Genomic DNA, 21,460 nt, shown 5'->3' with positions numbered 1-21,460 from the left:
TAAATGTCTTCTCTACTGGAGACAACTTGAGCTTTATTTCATTCGTATATAGCATAAAGCTGATCTAAATATCCATCTTTTTATTTGAAACAATGCTGTGCTCTTGTTTTGCATAGAAGGTGATTTAGCTTTCTATTTTATCTCTTTCCCCACCCCTCCATATTAGTATTTTATTTCTTTAAATAATTTATACCCAGCTGCTCTTCAGCGCTAACATCTCCCAGAGCAATTTACAGATTAATGATCTAAAAAGACATAGCACAAAAAAAAATTATATGAGTTGGTAGGGAGGAGATAAGCAAACTCTGGTACTAATTCTTTGTTGTGTTGCACAATCCTCTTGTTGGTGGTGGTTGCATAATACTATTATTAAAAATTCTGTCGGTGCAATGATTTCTTCTTGCAGAACAAGAAGAGATATATATATACATATATATATATATATAGAGAGAGAGAGAGAGCATGTTTAATGAATGAAGGTATGAACATAGGAAACAGCCTTATAATTTTAAAGGCCATTGTTTCTTCTAGTGCACCCTGCTCTGCCGCTCACAAGAGGTCTTTCCCTTCGCTGCTAGATGTGACCCTTGCACTGGAGATAGAAGGGCTTGAACCTGGGACCTTCTGTGTGCAAAGTGCACACTCTTATCAGGGAACTTTGGGACTTCCCATATCTTCTTATATACATAAAAATGTAAGGCTGTCGTCACGCTGCATGTGATGCACACGAAAACACTTGTGATCACAGGATTTGCTACTCTAGAGGCAAGAGTACCACACTGTAGAAGGTCTGCAGCTTCTATGCATTATAGACTGGGAGTATTTGGGAAGAGAGCTCTTTCCAGCTGACCAAGTGGTGCTCCTGAGGTATTTGCGAATAGGAGATAGAGATTGCTTTGGAGACTATCTCTCTGTTGTTGTTTTTAATTGCTTTTACTCTTTACGCAGCAACAGCCAGTTCTCTCTCTTATGCAGGCACTTTTCATGTACAGGAGATCTAACTGCAGGCTTCGTGTCAGCTTTGTCCTCTCAGAAATGAATGTCATTTAATGCCCTTTTGGAGATGTATGTTGAGCACTGGTTGTACAAAGCAATAAGCGTGAAATTTTAGGCGTTCTTATGTGACGCAATCTCTTTTCTGAGTTCACAGGTTGAAATGAGAGACTTAAGTCGCATCTACGCCATAAAGCACACTAAACTAGACATAGCTTTATCCAAAAAATCGTAGTCTGTTAAGGGTTCTGACCTCACCAAGCTAGAATAGCCAGGATCCTTAAACTACAGTTTCCAGGGTTCTCCTCAACGGTAAAAGTGGTATCAGAGTGCTTTAAATTTACGGAATAGATGTGACCTAAGGCAGGCTTCCAAACTTTCTACCTTCCTGAGGCCTGTTTGACACTGACTTGTTTCGGGCGTAGCTTTAATTACCGTATTTTTCGTTCTATAAGACGCACCAGAGCACAAGGCGCACCTAGTTTTTGGAGGAGGAAAACAAGAAAAAAAATATTCTGAATCTCAGCAGCCAGAACAGCAAGTGGGATCGCTATGCAGTGAAAGCAGCAATCCCTCTTGCTTTTCTGGCTTCTGGGATAGCTGTGCAGCCTGCATTCGCTCCATAAGACGCACACACATTTCCCCTTACTTTTTAGGAGGGAAAAAGTGAGTCTTATAGAGCAAAAAATACGGTACTAAACGGGGCAGCCGGATCCTACTGCCACCCTGTAAGGACAGAAAGTGTCTGGCACATGTCTCTGGGTGACTAGCAGCAGGTTCACAAGGTTTTCTGACTCCCAACTGTGTTAACATTAGCAATAACAAAATGTCCCCGTCTTCTCCTCAGGCTGCTGAAATGAAGAAAGCTGGCTTTTTATTTTTTTTGGCGGGAATGGGGGGGAACTAGGAGCAGGGGTTTTCACATAAGAGGGCCATGAAGTCATTTCTGTTAATGGAAAATGAATCTTCAGCTGAGAAATGTGTTTAGATGTGCTGAATTTTAAGTGTGGGTTCTCTCCCAGCACTGCCCCCAACTTCGCACTTGGCTCATGTTGATTCAAAGCTCTATTTAAAAACAAAAACCCTGATGTCTGACAGCCCAGGGGAACTTGTTTTCATCACATCTGGCTGACCACTGTATATTTATTAATGCATTTATTTGCTGCCTTTCTGCTGAGGCACCCATACTTTACAATTGGAAAGTACTAAAAAAAATAAAATTGAATGGTATGCAGTACAGAGCGACAGTCCTTTCAGGGGATGGTGGCTCCCAAACTCTCTGAGAGCCACTGCAGTCCCTCAGGGCACTCAAGCAGTGTTTGAAATTCACCAGGTGTAATTTGCACCTGGCTATCAGCCACTTGTCACCAAGTGAAGATGTGCGGGCATGATGGTGCCTGATATCTCCACCATCTGGAGGTGCATGCCTGGAGATCCTTCGATCTTGATTGTTTTCTCACATTATCGTCACACCCGGAAGAATCTACCTGTGATATTTTATTTGCACAATCAGAACGAATTTCAGGAACCAAAAAGTTGTATTGAAAAATATGACTTTTGAGACACCTGGCCCCCCGATATGGCAACTAGACATTCTGTTTTGGCGACTGTAACCCTGGTTTAGGGAGCCATTTGGTGCCTAGCTTATATATCTGAGTTTCTAACGCTGCACCCAAGTCTTAAGCAGCCCTAGGGAAGGTGGGGAAGGGGCTGCCACCATGTTGACTGCTGCTTGATGGGGCATATTCTGGGACTAGGCAGGTTCTTGGTGGACAGGCAAAAATGGGAGGGTTGGGACCTATGACCAGGTTCAGCTGTGTGGGTTCGCAAGTTGTACAAGCCCATCTTGTCCTTGTGGATTGCACACAAGTTCCCCACCCCTGAACTGAAAAATAGCTCTGTGAGGGGAGAAAACAGCCTTGCCCCCTCTTTTTCTTGTAAATGGTCCAAAACACAGAAACTTGGCCAGCCAGGTCTCTTCTCTCTGTGTGTCCCCTCATCCCCCCCCCCCCACACATTGACTGTCAACATTGCTGGAGTGTACAACCAGGTGTGTAAAGGTCTTGCTTTCCTTCTACAGAAATGCTAATTGTGTGCCTATATTAACAGTTCTTTTGTCCCATAGTTGCACTGGCTTGTGGTGAAACAATGGAGCTGTTTTGCTTGAGGCGGCATTATAGCGCCATCTTGTTTAATTGTGTTTTGGGTCTGAAGTTGTAAGTGCCAGAGTCATTTATTTATTTCAACCCAGTCGGTGCCCACAAAGCAAACCGGTGTTACTATGTGGTGCGAAAGTTCACTTTGCCCTTGGCATACAATAGGCGTAATCAAGAGGGATCTCGACTGGCTCAGAGAAGTTCTGATTGTTTCGATAAAATCCCTGCAGGGACTGTGCACATTTATAAAGGCAATTTGGAAAGGTACATTTTCCAAGAACAGGACGGCCAGTGGTTTGTGGCCTTGTCCTTCCTGACATGTAACTTTTGAGTGTGTTTGTTTTGCCCTTGAGGTGCTGTTAGGCAGCTAAAACGTCACAGTAGTTAAAACGTAAAATATATACAAAGACAACCAGGAATAGCAGTGCCAACATCACCAGGCAGAGAATAAAAAGGGTGCCAGTTTCCTGAAGGTCATTAATAGGGCTGGGTGATATATTGATATATCCTCCTAAACTAGTTTGAAGTCCATATTGTGATATCAGTTTCATAATTTGTGACCTAGTGATATATCATGATGTGTGTGTGTGTGTTATGAAAAAAATCACAACGTGAGAAAAACTGTGAAGCCAGCCAATGGCTCCATCCTTATTTCAGACATTGCGATATATTGGTATATTCCAATGTTAAGCTGGTGATATATCGCGATGTTGAAAACCAGATACCTTGGGTTAAGAACTTAATTTGTTCTGGAGGACCGTTCTTAACCTGAAACTGTTCTTAACCTGAAGCACCACTTTAGCTAATGGGGCCTCCCACCGCCACTGCGCCGCTGCTGTGCGATTTCTGTTCTCATCCTGAAGCAAAGTTCTTAACCCGAGGTACTATTTCTGGGTTAGTGGAGTCTGTGACCTGAAATGTCTGTAACCTGAAGCGTCTGTAACCCGAGGCACCACTGTATCGCCCAGCCCTAGTCATTAAAACATAGGAACTTGCCTTCTACAAATTCAAATGGTTGCCCATCTAGCTCAGTATCACTGACACCGTCTTATGAGTGGCTTTCCAGAATTTCAAACAAGGATCTCTCCAAGCCCTCCCTGGAGATGCCTGGATTTGAACCCATGCATTTAAAGCTGGTGTTCTACCACTGAGCTAGGGCCCTTCAAGCAGACGTGTAGCGTGGGCAGGGGCTGTTGCCCTGGGCGCAGTTTCCTGAAGGCGCATTTTGCTCCTCACGCTGCACCCTGCCAGTCCTGCGCTGTTTTGCGAGTCCGATCCCACATCCCAGCCTTGCAAAGCAGTGTGGGGGCTGGCGGGGTGTTAGGAGGACACAGCAGGCCTTCCAAACGGTTAAATCAGACTGATTGGAAGGGCACATGTCTGCCCTGTTGTGCTTCCTCCTCCTCGTGTTGCCCTCTTCCCCACGGTGCGCCATGAAGACATGCTCCACCAGGGTTGAATAGAAATGAAGGCGACATGCACAACCTTGTTTTGCAAAGGTAAGGGACAAGTGAGGAAGCCGCACCCTCGTTTTGAAAACCCGTGGTGGAGATTTCTTGATTGTCAGCCCCACCGAAAGGATTGAAATTCTGCAAACCTTTTTCCTCTGTCACTTCTTTGTCTATAACCAGACAGGTATGGCAAGGGCAGAGCAATTCCTTCCATTTTTTTCAGGTGCTGCCATTTGACTGTCCAACAGCAGGCTTAGGTTACCGTTGCTAAGGCTTGTGGTCACGCTTTGTTGGAAAGCTGCCCGGCAGAAATAAAGGTGCAGTTTATATGTGCGATGGCAAAACTGGTTTAAACAGGGCCCAGCTCTTCTTTACTTTTGCAGCAGCCCCTGGCGTGTGTGTGTGCGTGCGTGTGCGCGCGTGCGCTGCCTCGGTTAGTGTGCCAAAGGAGTTGAAAGTTCATCCAAGAGAGATGATGTTTATAGGGCAAACTGTTCATAACGTGCTCCGTTTGTCAGAGGCTTTAGCAAAAGGGCTGGAAGTTAGGCTTGGGTCTTTTGCTTTCAATTAGGCTATCCCTAGCACCCCAAAATTACAGAGCTGCTGTGTGCTGATAATCCAGAATAACGTATATGCAGGCGGAAGGAAAAGCACTGCTTAATTGTGAATAATTAAACCATGGAATTCACTCCTGCAGGAAGTAATGATGGTAAAGGTTAAAAGGTAAAGGACCCCTGGACGGTTAAGTCCAGTCAAAGGCAACTATGGGGTTGCGGCGTTCAATCCTGCTTTCAGGCTGAGGGAGCCGGCGTTTGTCCACAGACAGCTTTCTGGGTCATGTGGCTAGCAGGACTAAACTGCTTCTGGCACAACAGGACACCATGACAGAAGCCAAAGCGCACGGAAACGCTGTTTACCTTCCTGCCACAGTGGTACCTCTTTATCTACTTGCACTGGCGTGCTTTCGAACAGCTAGGTTGGCAGGAGCTGGGACAGAGCAATGGAAGCTCACCCTGTCGTGGGGATTCAAACCACCGACCTTCTGATCGGTAAGCCCAAGAGGGTCAGTGGTTTGGACCACAGCGTCACTCGTGCAGGGGCGAACGAAGGCGTTGTGACACCCGGGGCGGGGCGTCGCTACGTAGGGCATGTGAGGCGTCGCTACGTATGATGCATGCACTGTACATAGCAGTTTGCCAGCGACACCGCTCCAGCGCCGTACAGACGGTGCTGGGATCCGTCCGTTGCCGCTACAGCTGCGAATGGAGGATCATCTACATGCAGCTGTAGTAGCGATGGAGGGATCCCATCGCCGTCCGTACGGCGCTTGAGCGGCGCCGGCGGCAAACTGCTATGTACAGTGCATGTGCGATGTTGCTACGTACAGCGCATGCGTGCGACGCCGCACATGCGCTGTACATAGTGGTTTGCCGCTGGCACCGGGATCCTCTGCTCTGCTGCGAGCCCCCGTGGGGTGCCTTCTTGTCATCCCCCCAGACATGCCAAGAACTCAGGCCAATATATTTTCAGTAGTGGGAGTGGTCCCTACTCGCAAATCAATAGTCAATTGTAACAAAAACTAATCCTTTTTTTACGTTTCTCAGAGATAACAACTACGTGTGGGTAGATCAACGTGTATCTTGATCTTTTTTGTGCGCAAACGTAGAAAATAACAGGATATAGTTATACGAATTCTTCAAACTTGCACAACCCTTTGAAAATTAGCTGATGAAGGAGAATACACCGAAACAGGGCCCTGTCCTGGTTTCTGATTCATAATTGACTTCTGACTTCTGCTCAGTGATTGAAACTAAGACCTTCACGTCGAATCTGACTATGGACTAACATTAAATTATCTCTACTAATTCTGTAACGAATTATTGTATTATATATATCCTTATGAGTTTGAGTTTGTAATCTCTGTTTTGAGTTTGTAATCTCTATTTGAGTTTGTAATTCTTGTCAGAATACATACTTTTGAATGGATTAGTTTTTGTTACAACTATTGATTTGTGAGTAGGGGCCACTCCCACTACTTACATTGGCCTGAGTTCTTGGTGTGCTTTTTTCTTGGTATATTTAATAACAAGAACTCCAACTTATTTAACCCCCCCCCCCGCCAGACATGGCACCCGGGGCACATGCTCCCCTCCCCCGTTGCGACGCCTCTGCATCCGTGTCCCAGTAAATGATGATCACCAATTTGGATGGCTTTAAAAGAGGATTGGGCTGAGTTTTGGAGAAGGCTGTCAATGGGCACTAGCCACAATGGGTGTGGTCTACCTCCACTATCTTTGAATGACAGCTGCCTGGAATTGTGGGCGAGGAGAGTGCTGTTGTGCTCAAGTTTCTGCCTGTAGGTTTCCCATAGGCTCTTGGTTGAGCGTTGTGAAAATAGAATCTGGGACTAGATGGGCCATTGGCTTGATACAGCTGTGTCTTGTATTCTTCTGTCTCTATTGTTATTTTTTTATTATTAGATTTATATATCCCACCATTTACTCCTATGACCTCCAAGTGTGGGTTCCACGGTTCTCCTCCCTCTATTGTTCTCCTCCCTAAAATTATGTGAGGTAGGTTAGGCTGAGAGGCCCTCGATCACCCAGCGAGCTTCATGGCTGAGTGTGGATTTGAACCCTGTCCTCCCAGGTCCCTAGTCCACCCTGTCAATGACGAGATTGATTGATTCTATTTCTGTGCTGCTTTTTATTCAAATAAATCCCAAAGCGTCTTACAAACCAAAGATAACAATAACACAATGGAACATCACAAATACAGCATAAATCGTATAGAATACTTAGCAAATCATTGGTAAAACAATCTCGCAAATAAAACCATTACCATCTATGTAACACTATTAACAAAACTACCAGAAAATAAGCTAAACATCACAGTTACACCAAAAATCATAGGCTTCTCAGAGTACGACAGCATTCATATCTATAAAACAATATTAAAACATTAACAAAATACAGTGGTACCTCAGGTTAAGTACTTAATTTGTTCTGGAGGTCCGTACTTAACCTGAAATTGTTCTCAACCTGAAGCACCACTTTAGCTAATGGGGCCTCCTGCTGCCGCCGCGCTGCTGGACCCTGATTTCTGTTCTTATCCTGAAGCAAAGTTCTTAACCTGAAGCACTATCTCTGGGTCAGCAGAGTGTGCAACCTGAAGCGTATGTAACCCGAGGTACCACTGTAGCAACAAAGCCCTGTTGAATTTGCACACATGCTCTTCCCTCCACCATGACTCAAACTTTCATTCTATTCAATGCATCAAAATATACCTGCACGTAATGCTCTCCAAGTCAGCAGAGGTAACATTATTTTTTACATTCCACCCTCTACAAAAGTGTTTGAAATTCTGTGTTGTTGGTTTTTTATGAGGGACCCGTGCAAGAATAATAGAATGGTAGAGTTGGAAGGGACTACGAGGGTCATCTAGTCCAACCCCCTGCAATGCAGGAATCTTTCACCCGACATGGGGCTCGAACCCACAGCCCTGAGATTAAGAGTCTCATGCTCTACCAACTGAGCTATCCTTGAGTGCCCCATGTCCAAAATGCTGTGCTTCTCCCCCGCCCCATGTAAATTAATCTGAAACAATGACCCCGTCCTTTCATTATACATAGAGAACGTCCTCCATTTTCCAAGATGCACACCCATCTTGGAGCAATGGAAATAATCAATGGGTCTGGCTCATTACAAAGAGGCAGTTGTCTGTAGAAGACCCAGGCCTGTTATGGGGTGCTGCAGATGTATAATCTCCCCTGGCCTTCCTAAAAGGCAGAGGTAGAAGCATTTCTCGGAATTAGGTCAAATAATTTTTGACTGTTGCTGAAAACCGGTGTGCATGTCTAAGGCCTTTTGTGGTTTGGGTTCCTGTAATTAATCTCTGTATTCCTCACCTTGTCTACAAAGTGAAACTGATACTCTCTCTTGGTGTATTAGCTACTTTAGAATTCAGAACAGGATTTTTTTTTTAAATGTAAATATTGCACATAAAGAGCTTGTGGCTGGCATAGATTAAGTCACTCTGGACTTAATTATTTGTAAGGATTTTTATACTTCCCTTTTAGTTTACATTCCCAGAAGTTTGATGGTTGAGCAGATACGCCACCCCTTATCAGGGCATTTGCTGTAAGGGGCAAATCAGCTGGGCTAAAAATTAATTTGTTATTTTATTCGTGTTCCTCAGTCAAATCACTGCAAACAAGACTGTCACCTCCCCTCAGGCTTACAGTCTTAGTGAAGACATAGCGCTGTAAAGGGGAATGGATTGTGAGGCAGTTGGGAAATAGTGGTCGGATGTGATCTCACACAAGGGATGTGTATGGCGGAGCAAAAGAACTATTGATAGATCTCAAGAGTAACTGGGGGGAAGGCTGTGTAGCTCAGTGGATAGAGCCATCTGCTTTGTGTGCAGAAAATGCCAGGCATCTTCGGTAAGGTTAAGTTATAGTGCGCACAACACTGGGCTAATGCACCAATGATCTGCCTTGAAATATGGCAGCCACCCAGTTCTCCTGTGATTTCCAACAGATCCGCAATGCTTTCTGATTCCCAATTGTTTCGACCAGGGGTTCCCAATTAGCAAAGGACTGTGGGAACCCCTGTTTTTTAAAAGCCAAGCGATGGACCCCCCCCTACTTTTGAAATGTTTGTGGTCCAGGACCCCGTGCGCATACGTGAAATCGTGTAAAATGGGGAGCACCCTGGTGGCTTGCGAGGAGAACCTTTCTGGAGCCTAAAGAGGAATGTATGGGGAGCATTTTGCAAGCAAGGAGGACGCGCTGTTTTCAGATTCCTGGCACCATGAGTATGTGCAGTTGCGTGCAAATAGATTGTGTGTAAACTGAGTTGCAAATAGACCTCGTATAAACTGAGTTGCCTCAGTTTGATATCCATAAATGTTGTAGATGAGGAGTCATCACAGAACGGTCAGAAAGTCTTATATCTTTAAAGTTATTTGGTTTTAGTGATTTCTGGTTAATTGAGCAGAATGTAACTTGAAACCCCGGGAATGGGGAACTTTTGGCTCTCCATCTGTTGTTCCTGGGCTCCCAACTCCCATCAGCATAGCCAGCAGTCATGGATTATGGAAACTGGATTCCAACAACATTTGTAGGACTGCTGGTTCTTCACCCCTGCTGCACACATCCCCTAGTTCCTCCACAAGTAAAAGGGACTTTTAAAATGAAAGCATTTTAAAATGAAACCTTGAACATTCAGCGAGGAGCCTGTGGTACCGTATTTTTCGCACTATAGGGCGCACCGGCCCATAGGGCGCACTTATTTTTTTTGGGGGGGGGGGACAAAGAAAAAAAATTATTTCCCCCCCAAGCTCGCTGGGCTGGGGGCGGGGGAAGCCCCCAGAACGGGTCTGGGAGTGATGGCGAGGTTGCGCTCAACCTCACCATCGCTCCTGGAGCTTGCTGCTATCCAAAGCCCGGGGAGCGCGGCGCTGTAGCCCGCTGCGCACTCGGGCTTAGGGCAGCTATCCACAAGCCTGCGGTGCCCGGCGGGAACTCCCGCAGGGCTCCAGAGGCTTGCGGATAGCTGTCCTAAGCCCGGGGTGCGCAGTGCTGCGCTCCCTGGACTTCGGGCTGCAGGCAGCTATCCGCAAGCCTTCGGAGCCCGCGGGAGGTGCACCAACCCCTCTCGCTCTCCAGGCTTCAGCGAAAGCCTGCATTTGCCCCATAGGATGCACACACATTTCCCCTTCATTTTGGAGGGGGAAAAGTGTGTCCTACAGGGCGAAAAATATGGTAATCTGTGATGAGATCTCTTCCCAGTATCCAAAACCCTGCTTCACAACAGTTTAATGTTTCTTCCACATTGCAGATATTTTGCCGTGGAGGGCAAGTCTCCCTATGACATGAGCACTTGAGGGACAAATGGCCAGCAAACAAAAAAAGAGTTTGGTGTCCGATATCAGTGATGCTTTATTGACCTGATGGAGGTAGACAGGGCCAGCCCAAGACATTTTGGGATGAGGCAGATCCCAAAAGGACACCCCCCCTCCCTGCTAGGGGAGATTTGCATCAGGAACAAGGGGAGAAAGAAAGATCGACTTCTGGATATGTTGTCCCGGTGGATCCTGCCACCCAAGGCCATTGCCTCACCTTGCCACACGAGTGAGCCGGCACTAGAGGCAGATCTTGGAGCATGTAGATCACCTACCATAATACTAATTCTAATACTAATAATAATAATTAATATATTTATACCCTGCCCATCTGGCTGGGCTTCCCCAGCCACTCTGGGCGGCTTCCAACAAAATATTAAAATACAGTAATGCATCAAACATTAAAAGCTTCCCTAAACAGGGCTGCCTTCAGATGTCTTCTAAAAGTCTGGTAGTTGTTTGTTCTCTTTGACATCTGGTGGGAGGGCGTTCCACAGGGCGGGTGCCACTACCAAAAAGGCCCTCTGCCTGGTTCCCTGTAACTTGGCTTCTCTCAGTGAGGGAACCACCAGAAGGCCCTCGGTGCTGGACCTCAGTGTCTAGGTAGAACGATGGGGGTTCTGCCTTTTAGGGCTTTAAAGAAGGTTCTGCTTTGTGGTGTTTAGCATCCCAGCTTGATTTGTTTGTAGCTTTCTCCTCCAGTTGGTCGACATGGTGGTCCCTGGAGTCGGGAATTGATGTCTGGAACTCAGAACTCCCTTCTAATTGTTAACCACCACCCCCCAAATGTGTCTTTTGGGTTATAAGAGCTTTAATGGAGATTTAATCTTATTCCACTTAAATGCTGCTTGTATTTGCAAACTTTAACAAGCCTATTTTAAGACCTTGCTCTTTTCGTTTTCGTTTTCTAACAGGAGGAGTCTCGTATCCTTAGAGTTAAGGTTGTAGCTGGAATAGATCTAGCCAAAAAGGACATCTTTGGAGCCAGGTATGTACATTCCTCTTTTTTTATTGCTCTTGTGGCAGCAGAATCTAAATTACTGAGGCAATTGCCTCTTTTGTGTTGGCAGCATTAACTTTTCAAAACGGACAGGAACTAGTAGTAAACCGGGAAAAGAACCTGTATCTGCTTCCTTTAATTTATGCCCTTCAATGCAATTCGATTGGTTCGTATTTTGCTTGGATTTATATGCTGTGCTGTTATGATGATGGGTTTTGTGTGTGTGTGCTAAAATAATAATAATAAGCCAACCAATTTGCCAATCATTTGTATCCTACTCCCTTTCATTTCTTAAAAAGGCGCCTATATTGAGGTTTGGGTAATATGCATATTTATTATAACGATAATGGGGGGGGGAGTGGAGGATTCATGAACTACAGTAACTTGTATAAAGTAGCAGCTAAGTATAGAAGCTGTGAACAAGGAAGCTCCTGCTCAAACCTCATTTGATTCATGTGACTTTCAGAAATCCTGAAGCTGTGTTTGCATGTCATAATAAACCATGGTTTATCATAACAGGAGTGAACCTAGCCTCCCCACAGGCTTGTGTACTCTCTTTCCTCCTCTGACACAGCTTTGAGGAGTATTTCAAATGCTTTTGCTCCTGTTTTGGATTAACCACAGTTTGCAGTGTCAGGCAAACCCAACAAACCGCAGTTAATCTTAACAGTAGTTTGTCTGAAACAAGCAGACTTCAAACCACAGTTTACGTGTCTGGCGAGTTTCATGAAGCATGAATAAGATCAAAAACTGTTTAGGGTCTGAATTAAGCCGTAGTTTATCAAAAACTGAAGCAAAAGGTTCAAATTCTTTATGAGCAGGGGAGGAGGGAGAATGCACAAGTTGAGGGATGCATAGAGCTGTTCATGTCACCAAAACCCATAGCTGAGGGTGACACTGAAATTAAGCCTACTCCCCTATGTGCAATATGAGGATAGTAGTTATGGAATTTCTTTTCTGGGGTTGTTAGTATTATACTAAAATAATATATGTGAACTATTTCAAAATCAACATCATTGCCATTTCAAACTCTTTTAATTCTTTGTCAGGCCTATTTGGTGTTGAATAATGTGGTGTTGATGATGGAAGGACCTAGTTTTTTTGTGTGTTTTGGATGGAATACCAGTGATGTTTTATTGCAGTGTTATTAATATATTTACACTGCTCTAAAGACCAAGATTGCCCAAAGCAATGGACAACAACAATACCAATATGCTCAGCTTGCAGACTTAACCTATAGAATAAGAGAACAAGAAGAAGATTGTTCTTCTTCTTGTTCAGAGAAGATTGAATATATGGGAAATAATTGTGTACAGCTGAAAACATTCGCGGCATTAAGATAAATTCAACAGTGTAAATAAGTTTTGATGGATGCAATAATGGGATACTGAATGTTATAGTTTTTTTGTAAAATATGCAGGGATTTATGATTTGTAAAATGAATCAGGGTAAGAGAAGAATGGAAGTCATTGATATTTTAAGGATGTAAAAATGAGTATTATTAATTGTAAAACAGAAAATTTAATAGATATTATATACAGAAAAAATACCAATAACAGCACCCCAACAGATCTCCACCCCATCGTTCAGCCCAGACACCGAGGTCCAGCTCCGAGGGCCTTTTGGCAGTTCCCTCATTGCGAGAAGTGAGGTAGCAGGGAACCAAGCACAGGGCCTTCTCGGTGGTGGCACCTGCCCTGTGAAACGCCCTCCCGTCAGATGTCAAAGAGATAAATAATTATACAGACTTCTGTAGACACCTGAAGGAAGTCCATTAGTGTGTGATGTTCTCTTGTGTTTTTGCATGTTCTGTTGGAATCTTTCCAGAGTGGTTAGGGCAACCCAGTCAGATGGACAGGGTACAAATTATTATTATGAAATGAGAAAACCACTGCAAAATGGGTGAATAATACACTCTGTTTTAAAAAAATGCAGTTGTATGTACCAAACTGTTTGGTTTACAGACTTTACCAAGTACAGTAGACCCCCCCTCTTGTATTCATGGCGCAGGAAGCTCCCTCTGGTGGCTGATGAGGTAGAATAAGTAAATGTGGCGAATTTGCTTTCCAATTATTTCTTGCTCTCTAGACATTTCCCCCTTTGCCTCTCTGCTGTTCCTGTTTGCATCATGCTTCTTAGATTGCAAACTATTATTTTAAACGTTAAACTGACTTGAGCGCTTTGCCAGATCGGTGGGGGATAAATGCAGCAAGTATTTGTATAAATGAATTTATATAAATACAGATGTATGTAACAATCTGGAACTTGCCTTAGTGGGCTCTTTTAATGCAAAAGCTGACCTTCCTACCAAAATGATAAAAGTTTCATCACATCCTCTTGTTGTGCAAGCTTCCTGGGTGAGGTTCTAGTTTTAGATCCACAGGTTCCTTGTTTGAAATCTTCTTCCCCTAAAACCAAAGGCTGCCTCTTCTGTTATGTTTTCTCTCCACCCCCCCCCCCACCCCCCAATCTCTTTTAATGGCAGATTGCTCCCATTTTGCATAATTACCAAAAACACTATTAATTAGGCAACCCAAGTGACTGCGAACGCTTTTTTTTAAAAACAAAATCACATAAAATCGTCTGGATATCTGTGGCGCACAATATGATGTTTTTGTGTGTGTGGAGGAGGGTTTGGAGAACATGATCAGGCATGGTGATGAATCAGACCTTCGAAATAGCTAGGTATTTAAAACTGCAGCAATTTCAAGTCGTGAAGCAGCAGCTCTCTATTCCTTAATATGCCTTCTCCAGAATGATTTCCACTTTGGGTCTGGATAAAAGGTAAAGGGACCCCTGACCATTATATAATAATAATAATAATAATAATTTATTATTTATACCCCGCCCATCTGGCTGGGCTTCCCCAGCCACTCTGGGCGGCTTCCAAAAGAATATTAAAATACTATAATACATCAAACATTAAAAGCTTCCCGAAACAGGGCTGCCTTCAGATGTCTTCTGAAAGCCTGGTAGTTGTTGTTCTCTTTGACATCTGGTGGGAGGGTGTTCCACAGGGAAGGCGCCACTACCGAGAAGGCCCTCTGCCTGGTTCCCTGTAACTTGGCTTCTCGCAGTGAGGGAACTGCCAGAAGGCCCTCAGTGCTGGACCTCAGTGTCCGGGTAGAACGATGGGGGTGGAGACGCTCCTTCAGATATACTGGACCAAGGCCGTTTAGGGCTTTAAAGGTCAGCACCAACACTTTGAATTGTGCTCGGAAACGTACTGGGAGCCAATGTAGGTCTTTCAAGACCGGTGTTATGTGATCTCTGCGGCTGCTCCCAGTCACCAGTCTAGCTGCCGCGTTCTGGATTAGTTGTAGTTTCCGGGTCACCTTTAAATGTAGCCCCACGTAGAGCACATTGCAGTAATCCATGCATTAGGTCCAGTCGTGACCGACTCTGGGGTTGTGGCGCTCATCTCGCTTTATTGGCCGAGGGAGCCGACGTACAGCTTCCAGGTCATGTGGGCAGCATGACTAAGCCGCTTCTGGCGAACCAGAGCAGTGCACGGAAACGCCGTTTACCTTCCCGCCAGAGTGGTACCTATTTATCTACTTGCACTTTTGACGTGCTTTCGAACTGCTAGGGACCGAGCAACGGGAGCTCACCCCATCACAGGGATTCGAACCTTCTGATCGGCAAGTCCTAGGCTCTGTGGTTTAACCCACAGCACCACTAGGCATCGGGTATGAAGAGGATGCGCCTTGTAACTCTTATAAAATCAGAACTTGGGCACATCCAAGCTGAATGTTGGAAGGTTCAGGAGAGACAGAAGGAGGTATGGTTCAACTATGGAATTCACTGCTTATAGACATAGTGATGGCCAGCACTTTGGACGGCTTTAAAGGGAACTGGAGAAAAAGGAGGAATTTATAGGCTACTGACCTCTGTTGAAGACAGTATGTCTCTGTATCAGCGTTCGAAATTCGCCAGGGGCCAGGCGCATTTTGCACCTGGCTATTGACCACTTGTGACCAAGTGGAGATGCCTGGGAGCCAGGATGGCGCATGATGTCTCCACCACCTGGAGATGCATGCCTGGGGATCCTTGGATCTTGATTGCTTTCACACAGTAATGCCACATCCCATAGAATTCTATCCATCTGCACAATCAGAATGAATTTCAGGAACCAAAAAGTTGTATTGAAAAATACAACTTTCGAGCCGTCTGGTCCCAAAACGGCAACTGGACCTTCTGTTTTGGCGACTGTAACCCTGGTTTGAGGAAACATTTGCTGCCTGGTTTATATATTTGAGTTTCTAACACTGCCCTGTATTTCTGGAAATAGCACGTGAGGTGACTGCGGTGGTACTCATGTGAACCTCTTATAGGCATCATTTTGGCCACTGTGAGAACAGGATGCTGGACTAGATGGGCCTTTGGCCTGATCCAGTATAGCTCTCGTATTCTTAAAGTAGAGTGCAGTGCCAATGAGCAAAGGAATATAGAGAGAAGAGAGTGCTGGGAAATGGTTACTTCAGATTAAACGCATCCGCCCGGTGCTTTTCAGGTCAAAACCATTATTCAGAGGCGATTAGGTATATATAGTAGTGTCTCACAATAATTCTCCTTTTGCTGTCTGCAGGACTTTTGGGCAGATTTGGCTTTCATCACGCATCTTGTATCGCTGCTGAGCTTTTAAAATCCTGTCGGCTTTATTGCTGTCAGTCTGGAATATGCAACCTGAATTTAGTTTTCATGTTTCAGTCTAACGAAGGAGTGAGTCCACCACCTTCCAAATCCGTCTGTGCCTCTGAGCTTTATAGCACCAGGCATGCCTTCCTAATGTTTAGTCGAAATCCCCTTTCTTATATCTGGGATCCATTGAATTGGATCCTGCCCTCTGGAGCAGCCTTCTGCAACCTGCAGATGTCGTGGACTACGACTCCCATCAGACCCAGCCAAACATGGCCAACAGTCAAGAATGATGGGAGTTGTAGTCCAAACCATCTGGAGGGCACCACATTGGGGAAGACTGCTTTGGTTCCCCATCAGCTAAGTTCTATGGATTCTCTACTTTTTTGGTAGTTCTATGGATTCTCTATTTTTGGTATCTCTATGGTAGTTTTTGTTACGTGAATGGTGCCATTGACCCATAGGCAAGTCCCTCCAGCACTTATCTGTGTTAACTCTCTTCCATTAATGTGGGCTATCATATTCCCTCTCATGATTATCTCTTCTCCAGGATAAGCAGGTGCCTTCTCTGCTTCTCAGATCTCTCTTTGTATAAAATCCTTGTACTTTTAAAATAGCTTGTGCCCTTTTTCTGGCGGGAAGATAGTAAATACATTTTACCATCAATAAATATTAATGGTGACAAAGTGGATTGAGTTTTGCGGCATTGCTTTCAAGTCTACCAGCTGCTCATTAAAGGATCACAAGGTTTTAAGCGGGAGCAAGGCTTGTTCTTAAAACTAAGGAACACACTTTACAAGTTCATAACTGCCTCAGGCCTTATGGAACTGGGTTAGCTTTGGCTGTAGCATCAAAGCTCAATGCACCTCATTAGATCTCCACATTTTAACCTTCCATGACTGGAATAAAAAGAAAGAGCAAACCGACTAGGAAGTTCAGAGGGTGACACTGGAGAGGTTTAGCAGGGCAACCCCAATGCCCTTTTAACATATGTAAAAACCACCAATAGACAAAACAACAAGTAATGTGAGAGGGAGGTTAGGTCTCTGTCCCTCTCTAGAAATCTGAGTTGACTTGTTACATTTGAGGTGTCATTTTATCCACTAAAGGATGGAGATTCTTGCAAAGCTTGAAGGTGTTGGTTCATCAGAATGTGTGCCAATTGATCGAAATGTTCAGGCAGGTGCCTTGAGTGACGTCGGCGCAAATCCTTTTAACAGATACCTTCCACCGAGTGTCTCTAGAGTGATTGTCTGCAGAACAATACTATTTACCAGAACAAGGCCAATTTAGTAGGAAAATGTGTCTTTCCCTTCTCGCCTGACCAAGTGCATCCTGCTCCCAGGCATGTTTACGTAGAATTAAAGGTAAAGGGGACCCCTGACAATTAGGTCCAGTCGTGGCCGATTCTGGGGTTGCGGCGCTCATCTCGCTTTATTGGCCAAGGGAGCCGGCGTACAGCTTCTGGGTCATGTGGCCAGCAGGACTAAGCCACTTCTGGCGAACCAGAGCAGTACCGCCGGAGCGGTACCTACATACCTACTTGCACTTTGACGTGCTTTCGAACTGCTAGGTTGGCAGGAGCAAGGACCGAGCAACGGGAGCTCACCCCATCATGGGGATTCGAACCGCTGACCTTCTGATCGGCAAGTCCTAGGCTCAGTGGTTTAACCCACAGCGCTTACGTGGACTTAAGTCCCACTAAATTTAATAGTGTTTCCTCCTGAGTGAAGAGGGGTTGGTGCCTTAGAATGGATTCTTTCCATTACAGGAAGTGGGATTCCCGTATAAGCCTGAGGTTCCCTACTTGCCTGTTAAAAATTAAGCAGCTTGCGTAGAAATGGGGAGGAATGTGGGAGAGTCTTGTTTTAAAGTCTTTGGTGGCTGTCCTGAACTTCTGGTGAATCTGTCACACCTGATAACATCTTTTCTCTTTCACCATTGAAGAGCCTCAAGGGCAGACTAGTCCCACACTCCAGCGCTGATCTATTTTGGCCAGTGGAGGCTCATGCCACAATAAACCTGCTAGATGCTATGGGGTTCGGCCTCCCCACTTCCTTCAGTGATTTTGGTACACTAAAGGCATTGCTCAGTTTCTGCAAGGAGGCAATATGAGCTGGACAGCAAACCCGATTGTGCCAGATTGTTGTTGCACTTCTTAACATCATCGAAGAAAAGGTTCTCTCTGTCTTGTTCTCCTGAACGTTGTCCTTGATACCCTCTTTCACTTGATCATTCGTTTTTGAAGCAGTTATGATTCGAGCACATTTCAGTTGACGCACAACGCTGCTTGCATGGAGAGTGAGAACAAAATGACTGTTTACTATGTTTTATGGAGGGTTATTAAAACAGCCCGAATCAAGGGCCCTTGTTTTACTTCCCTTCTCCTTGCCCCTGTGTCCTTGGAGGTGATTTGTTCGTGCGCAGGAGATACGGACTGCCTGACCCATGCGGAAGTTTAAACCAAATGATTTCAGTCCAGGCTCCTTTGTAGTACAACCTTTTCGGATCTGTACAGGACTCCCAACTTCTTCACCCTGAAGCAGTGCTTCTCTGTCAACAGCATATGTTCTGTTCTGCACCAGTGTGGGGCTTGGTATCTGCAGCATCCTGAGGGCTGCTGTGCTATCTGCTCCAGAGGGGACCCGAGCAAGATTTTCAGTGGATAGGGTAAGATTTTCAGTGCTCTGATTAAAAACATAAGAAATGGCCTGCTTAAAGACTGATATATGATTTAGCGCCTGCTATTCCATCAAAGAAAACCTAATGAAAATGTTCTGTAGGTATTATATTACACCTTTGAAACTCGCCAATATATATGTTAGAATCTAATCTGTGTTGGAAATGTAAGGAGGTGGAGGGGACTGCGAAAAAGTTAAAGAATTCTGGGGATGTATCCACGAGGAGTTTAAAAAGATGTTTAAAATTTCTATAGGAAAAAACCTAGAGGCGTACCTATTGGGCATCTTAGGAAAGGATATCCCACAAGATAAGAAAAGATTATTCTTATATGCTACTGCCACAGCCAGACTATTACTTGCAAAGAACTGGGAAGGAAACATTATACCCACAAAAGAGGATTGGATATGTAAATTATGTGAATTTATAGGAATGGCGAAGTTAACAGCAGCCATAAGACACCAGACAAATCAGAAACTTAAGGTCAGAGTGGCAATGCTTTGAGGATTATATGAAAAAACACTGCTCTAAGGATAACATGTTGATATGTATAGATTATGTTTGTAAAGTACAATTAGAAAATAATAATATTCTAAGAACATTAAGGATGAGATACAAAAGACGCAATGTTAAACAAGAACTTAAATATTAAGGGATGGTGAATATTGGGGGAGGGAAGTCACATGGGGGTATTATTTGTTTTTATGGTTATTATTTTGCATTTTTGTATTTTTGATTGATTAGCATATGTTTTTGAAAATAAAAAATAAACAAAAAGAAAAAAGAGATGGCCTGCTGGACCACACCAACGGCCCATCAAATCCAGTGTACTGTTTTCACAGTGGCCTTTTGTCACTAGTATAGAAATGAGAACAAGTGTGCTTTAATTGCAAAATGTAATTCAGAAGGCCTCACTTTGATTTGACTCTTCTTTGTATGGAATCTGAGCTACTTTGGCCAAGCGCCTTAAATTTCTTTTTAAAGCTCAGGTGATTCCATTGCCACCAGAGACAATGACTCAGAAGGGGCTTTGTAGATGTTTGGAAAAGTATTTTGCATCCGAAATGCGCCCAAAGTTATTGGAAGCAATCGTGCAACTGTGCGAACGCTTTAAAATTCTTGCTTTTCGTTTTGCAAGTTTGCTGCTGCGTCAGCTCTGTGTTAACATTAAGCCATGAGTAATACCATTTTATGTGGACTTGGGTCAACACCAGGCAGGTCTGAACACCGAGGCAGCTGCTCAGTTTTCAATTCCACTGTAGTGTTTCTCACATAAAATTCTGGTATTTCTTGTCTGCTGTTGGATGGAGGCAGGGCACTGGAAGCTCTTGAGGATGAGAGCAAGTTCCTTATTCATGAAATATGTGTAGGAGCAATGCTAAATTAGCAGGAGGTTCATAACAGGGTTCTCTGCAGCCCTGTTTGAAGGCTGATCGCCGAAGAATTGATGCTTTTGAATTATGGTGCTGGAGGAGACTCTTGAGAGTCCCATAGACAGCAAGAAGATCAAACCTATCCATTCTTAAGGAAATCAGCCCTGAGTGCTCACTGGAAGGACAGATCCTGAAGCTGAGGCTCCAATACTTTGGTCACCTCATGAGAAGAGAAGACTCCCTGGAAAAGACCCTGATGTTGGGAAAGACGGAGGGCGCAAGGAGAAGGGGATGATAGAGAACAAGATGATGGACAGTGTTCTCGAAGCTACCAGCATGAGTTTGACCAAACTGCGGGAGGCAGTGGAAGACAGGAGTGCCTGGCGTGCTCTGGTCCATGGGGTCACAAAGAGTCCGACACGACTAAACACCAAACAACAATAAACAATATCAAGGTTAGCTAGGCCTGTTTCAATTCCATTGGCAGTAGCCAGTGGAGTGCCATGTAGGTAGGTGAACCCGGGCCAGCCGGCCACAAAATCCCAATAATTCACAGGAGAGGAACCCAATCAGGGCAGCCTTGCTGAAAAAGTCTCTCACCTCCCACTGCTCCCTGTCCCTGCAGCCTCTCTTTGGATTGCTGTAAGATAAGCCCAGCTAGGCCCCATTTGCACTAAACATTTAAAGCGGCGTCATACCATTTTAAACAGTCATGGCTCCCTGGCCCAAGAAACAATCCTGGGAACTGAAATTCATTCAGGGTGCCGAGAATTGTAGCGAGACCCCTGTTCCCTTCACAGAGCAGCCATTTCAAGAGTTCCCTAGAAAACAGGCATGACAACTCAATACAGTCATACCTCATGTTACATTTGCTTCAGGTTGCGCGTTTTCAGGTTGCGTCCCGCGGCGACCCGGAAGTACTGGAAAGGGCTACTTCCGGGTTTTGCCACTCGCGCATGCGCAGACACTCAAAATGATGTCACACCCATGCGCAGAAGCGGCAAATCACAACCCGCACGCGCAGGTGCGGGTTGCGTTCCTTTCAGGTTGCGAACGGGGCTCCGGAACAGATCCCATTCGCAACCAGAGGTACCACTGTATTTGTTTCAAGGGGGCCAGGCCCCCTTCATCTCCAGGTGGCGCTGTGGGCATTGTGTCATATGTGTGACATGTGATTCATGTCCAGTGGCCAGCTCCTCCATAGAGCGCTCAGCCTCCTCCGCCGTGTGTGTGATGTGTGCCGCCCTTGCCCCCCCGTCTTGG

At 44.9% G+C, this 21,460-nt stretch overlaps 1 protein-coding gene and 1 non-coding gene across 2 annotated transcripts in view; one reads left to right on the top strand and one right to left on the bottom strand.

Moving 5' to 3' along the window:
* The window catches only part of LOC114606318 (E3 ubiquitin-protein ligase NEDD4-like), a 206,256-nt gene that overhangs the window by 146,110 nt on the left and 38,686 nt on the right, over positions 1-21,460 (top strand). Inside the window, exon 4 of the mRNA XM_077935896.1 lies at positions 11,422-11,495. Within this exon, the coding sequence (XP_077792022.1) occupies positions 11,422-11,495 (74 nt within the window). The remainder of the gene's footprint in view (positions 1-11,421; positions 11,496-21,460) is intronic.
* TRNAK-CUU (transfer RNA lysine (anticodon CUU)) lies at positions 8,071-8,145 on the bottom strand. The gene has a single exon. It is a non-coding gene; the product is annotated as a tRNA-Lys (tRNA).

This window comes from Podarcis muralis, chromosome 11 (assembly GCF_964188315.1).
Source record: "Podarcis muralis chromosome 11, rPodMur119.hap1.1, whole genome shotgun sequence".
Classification (NCBI taxonomy): domain Eukaryota; kingdom Metazoa; phylum Chordata; class Lepidosauria; order Squamata; family Lacertidae; genus Podarcis; species Podarcis muralis.
This window is presented reverse-complemented; position numbering and strand designations above follow the sequence as displayed.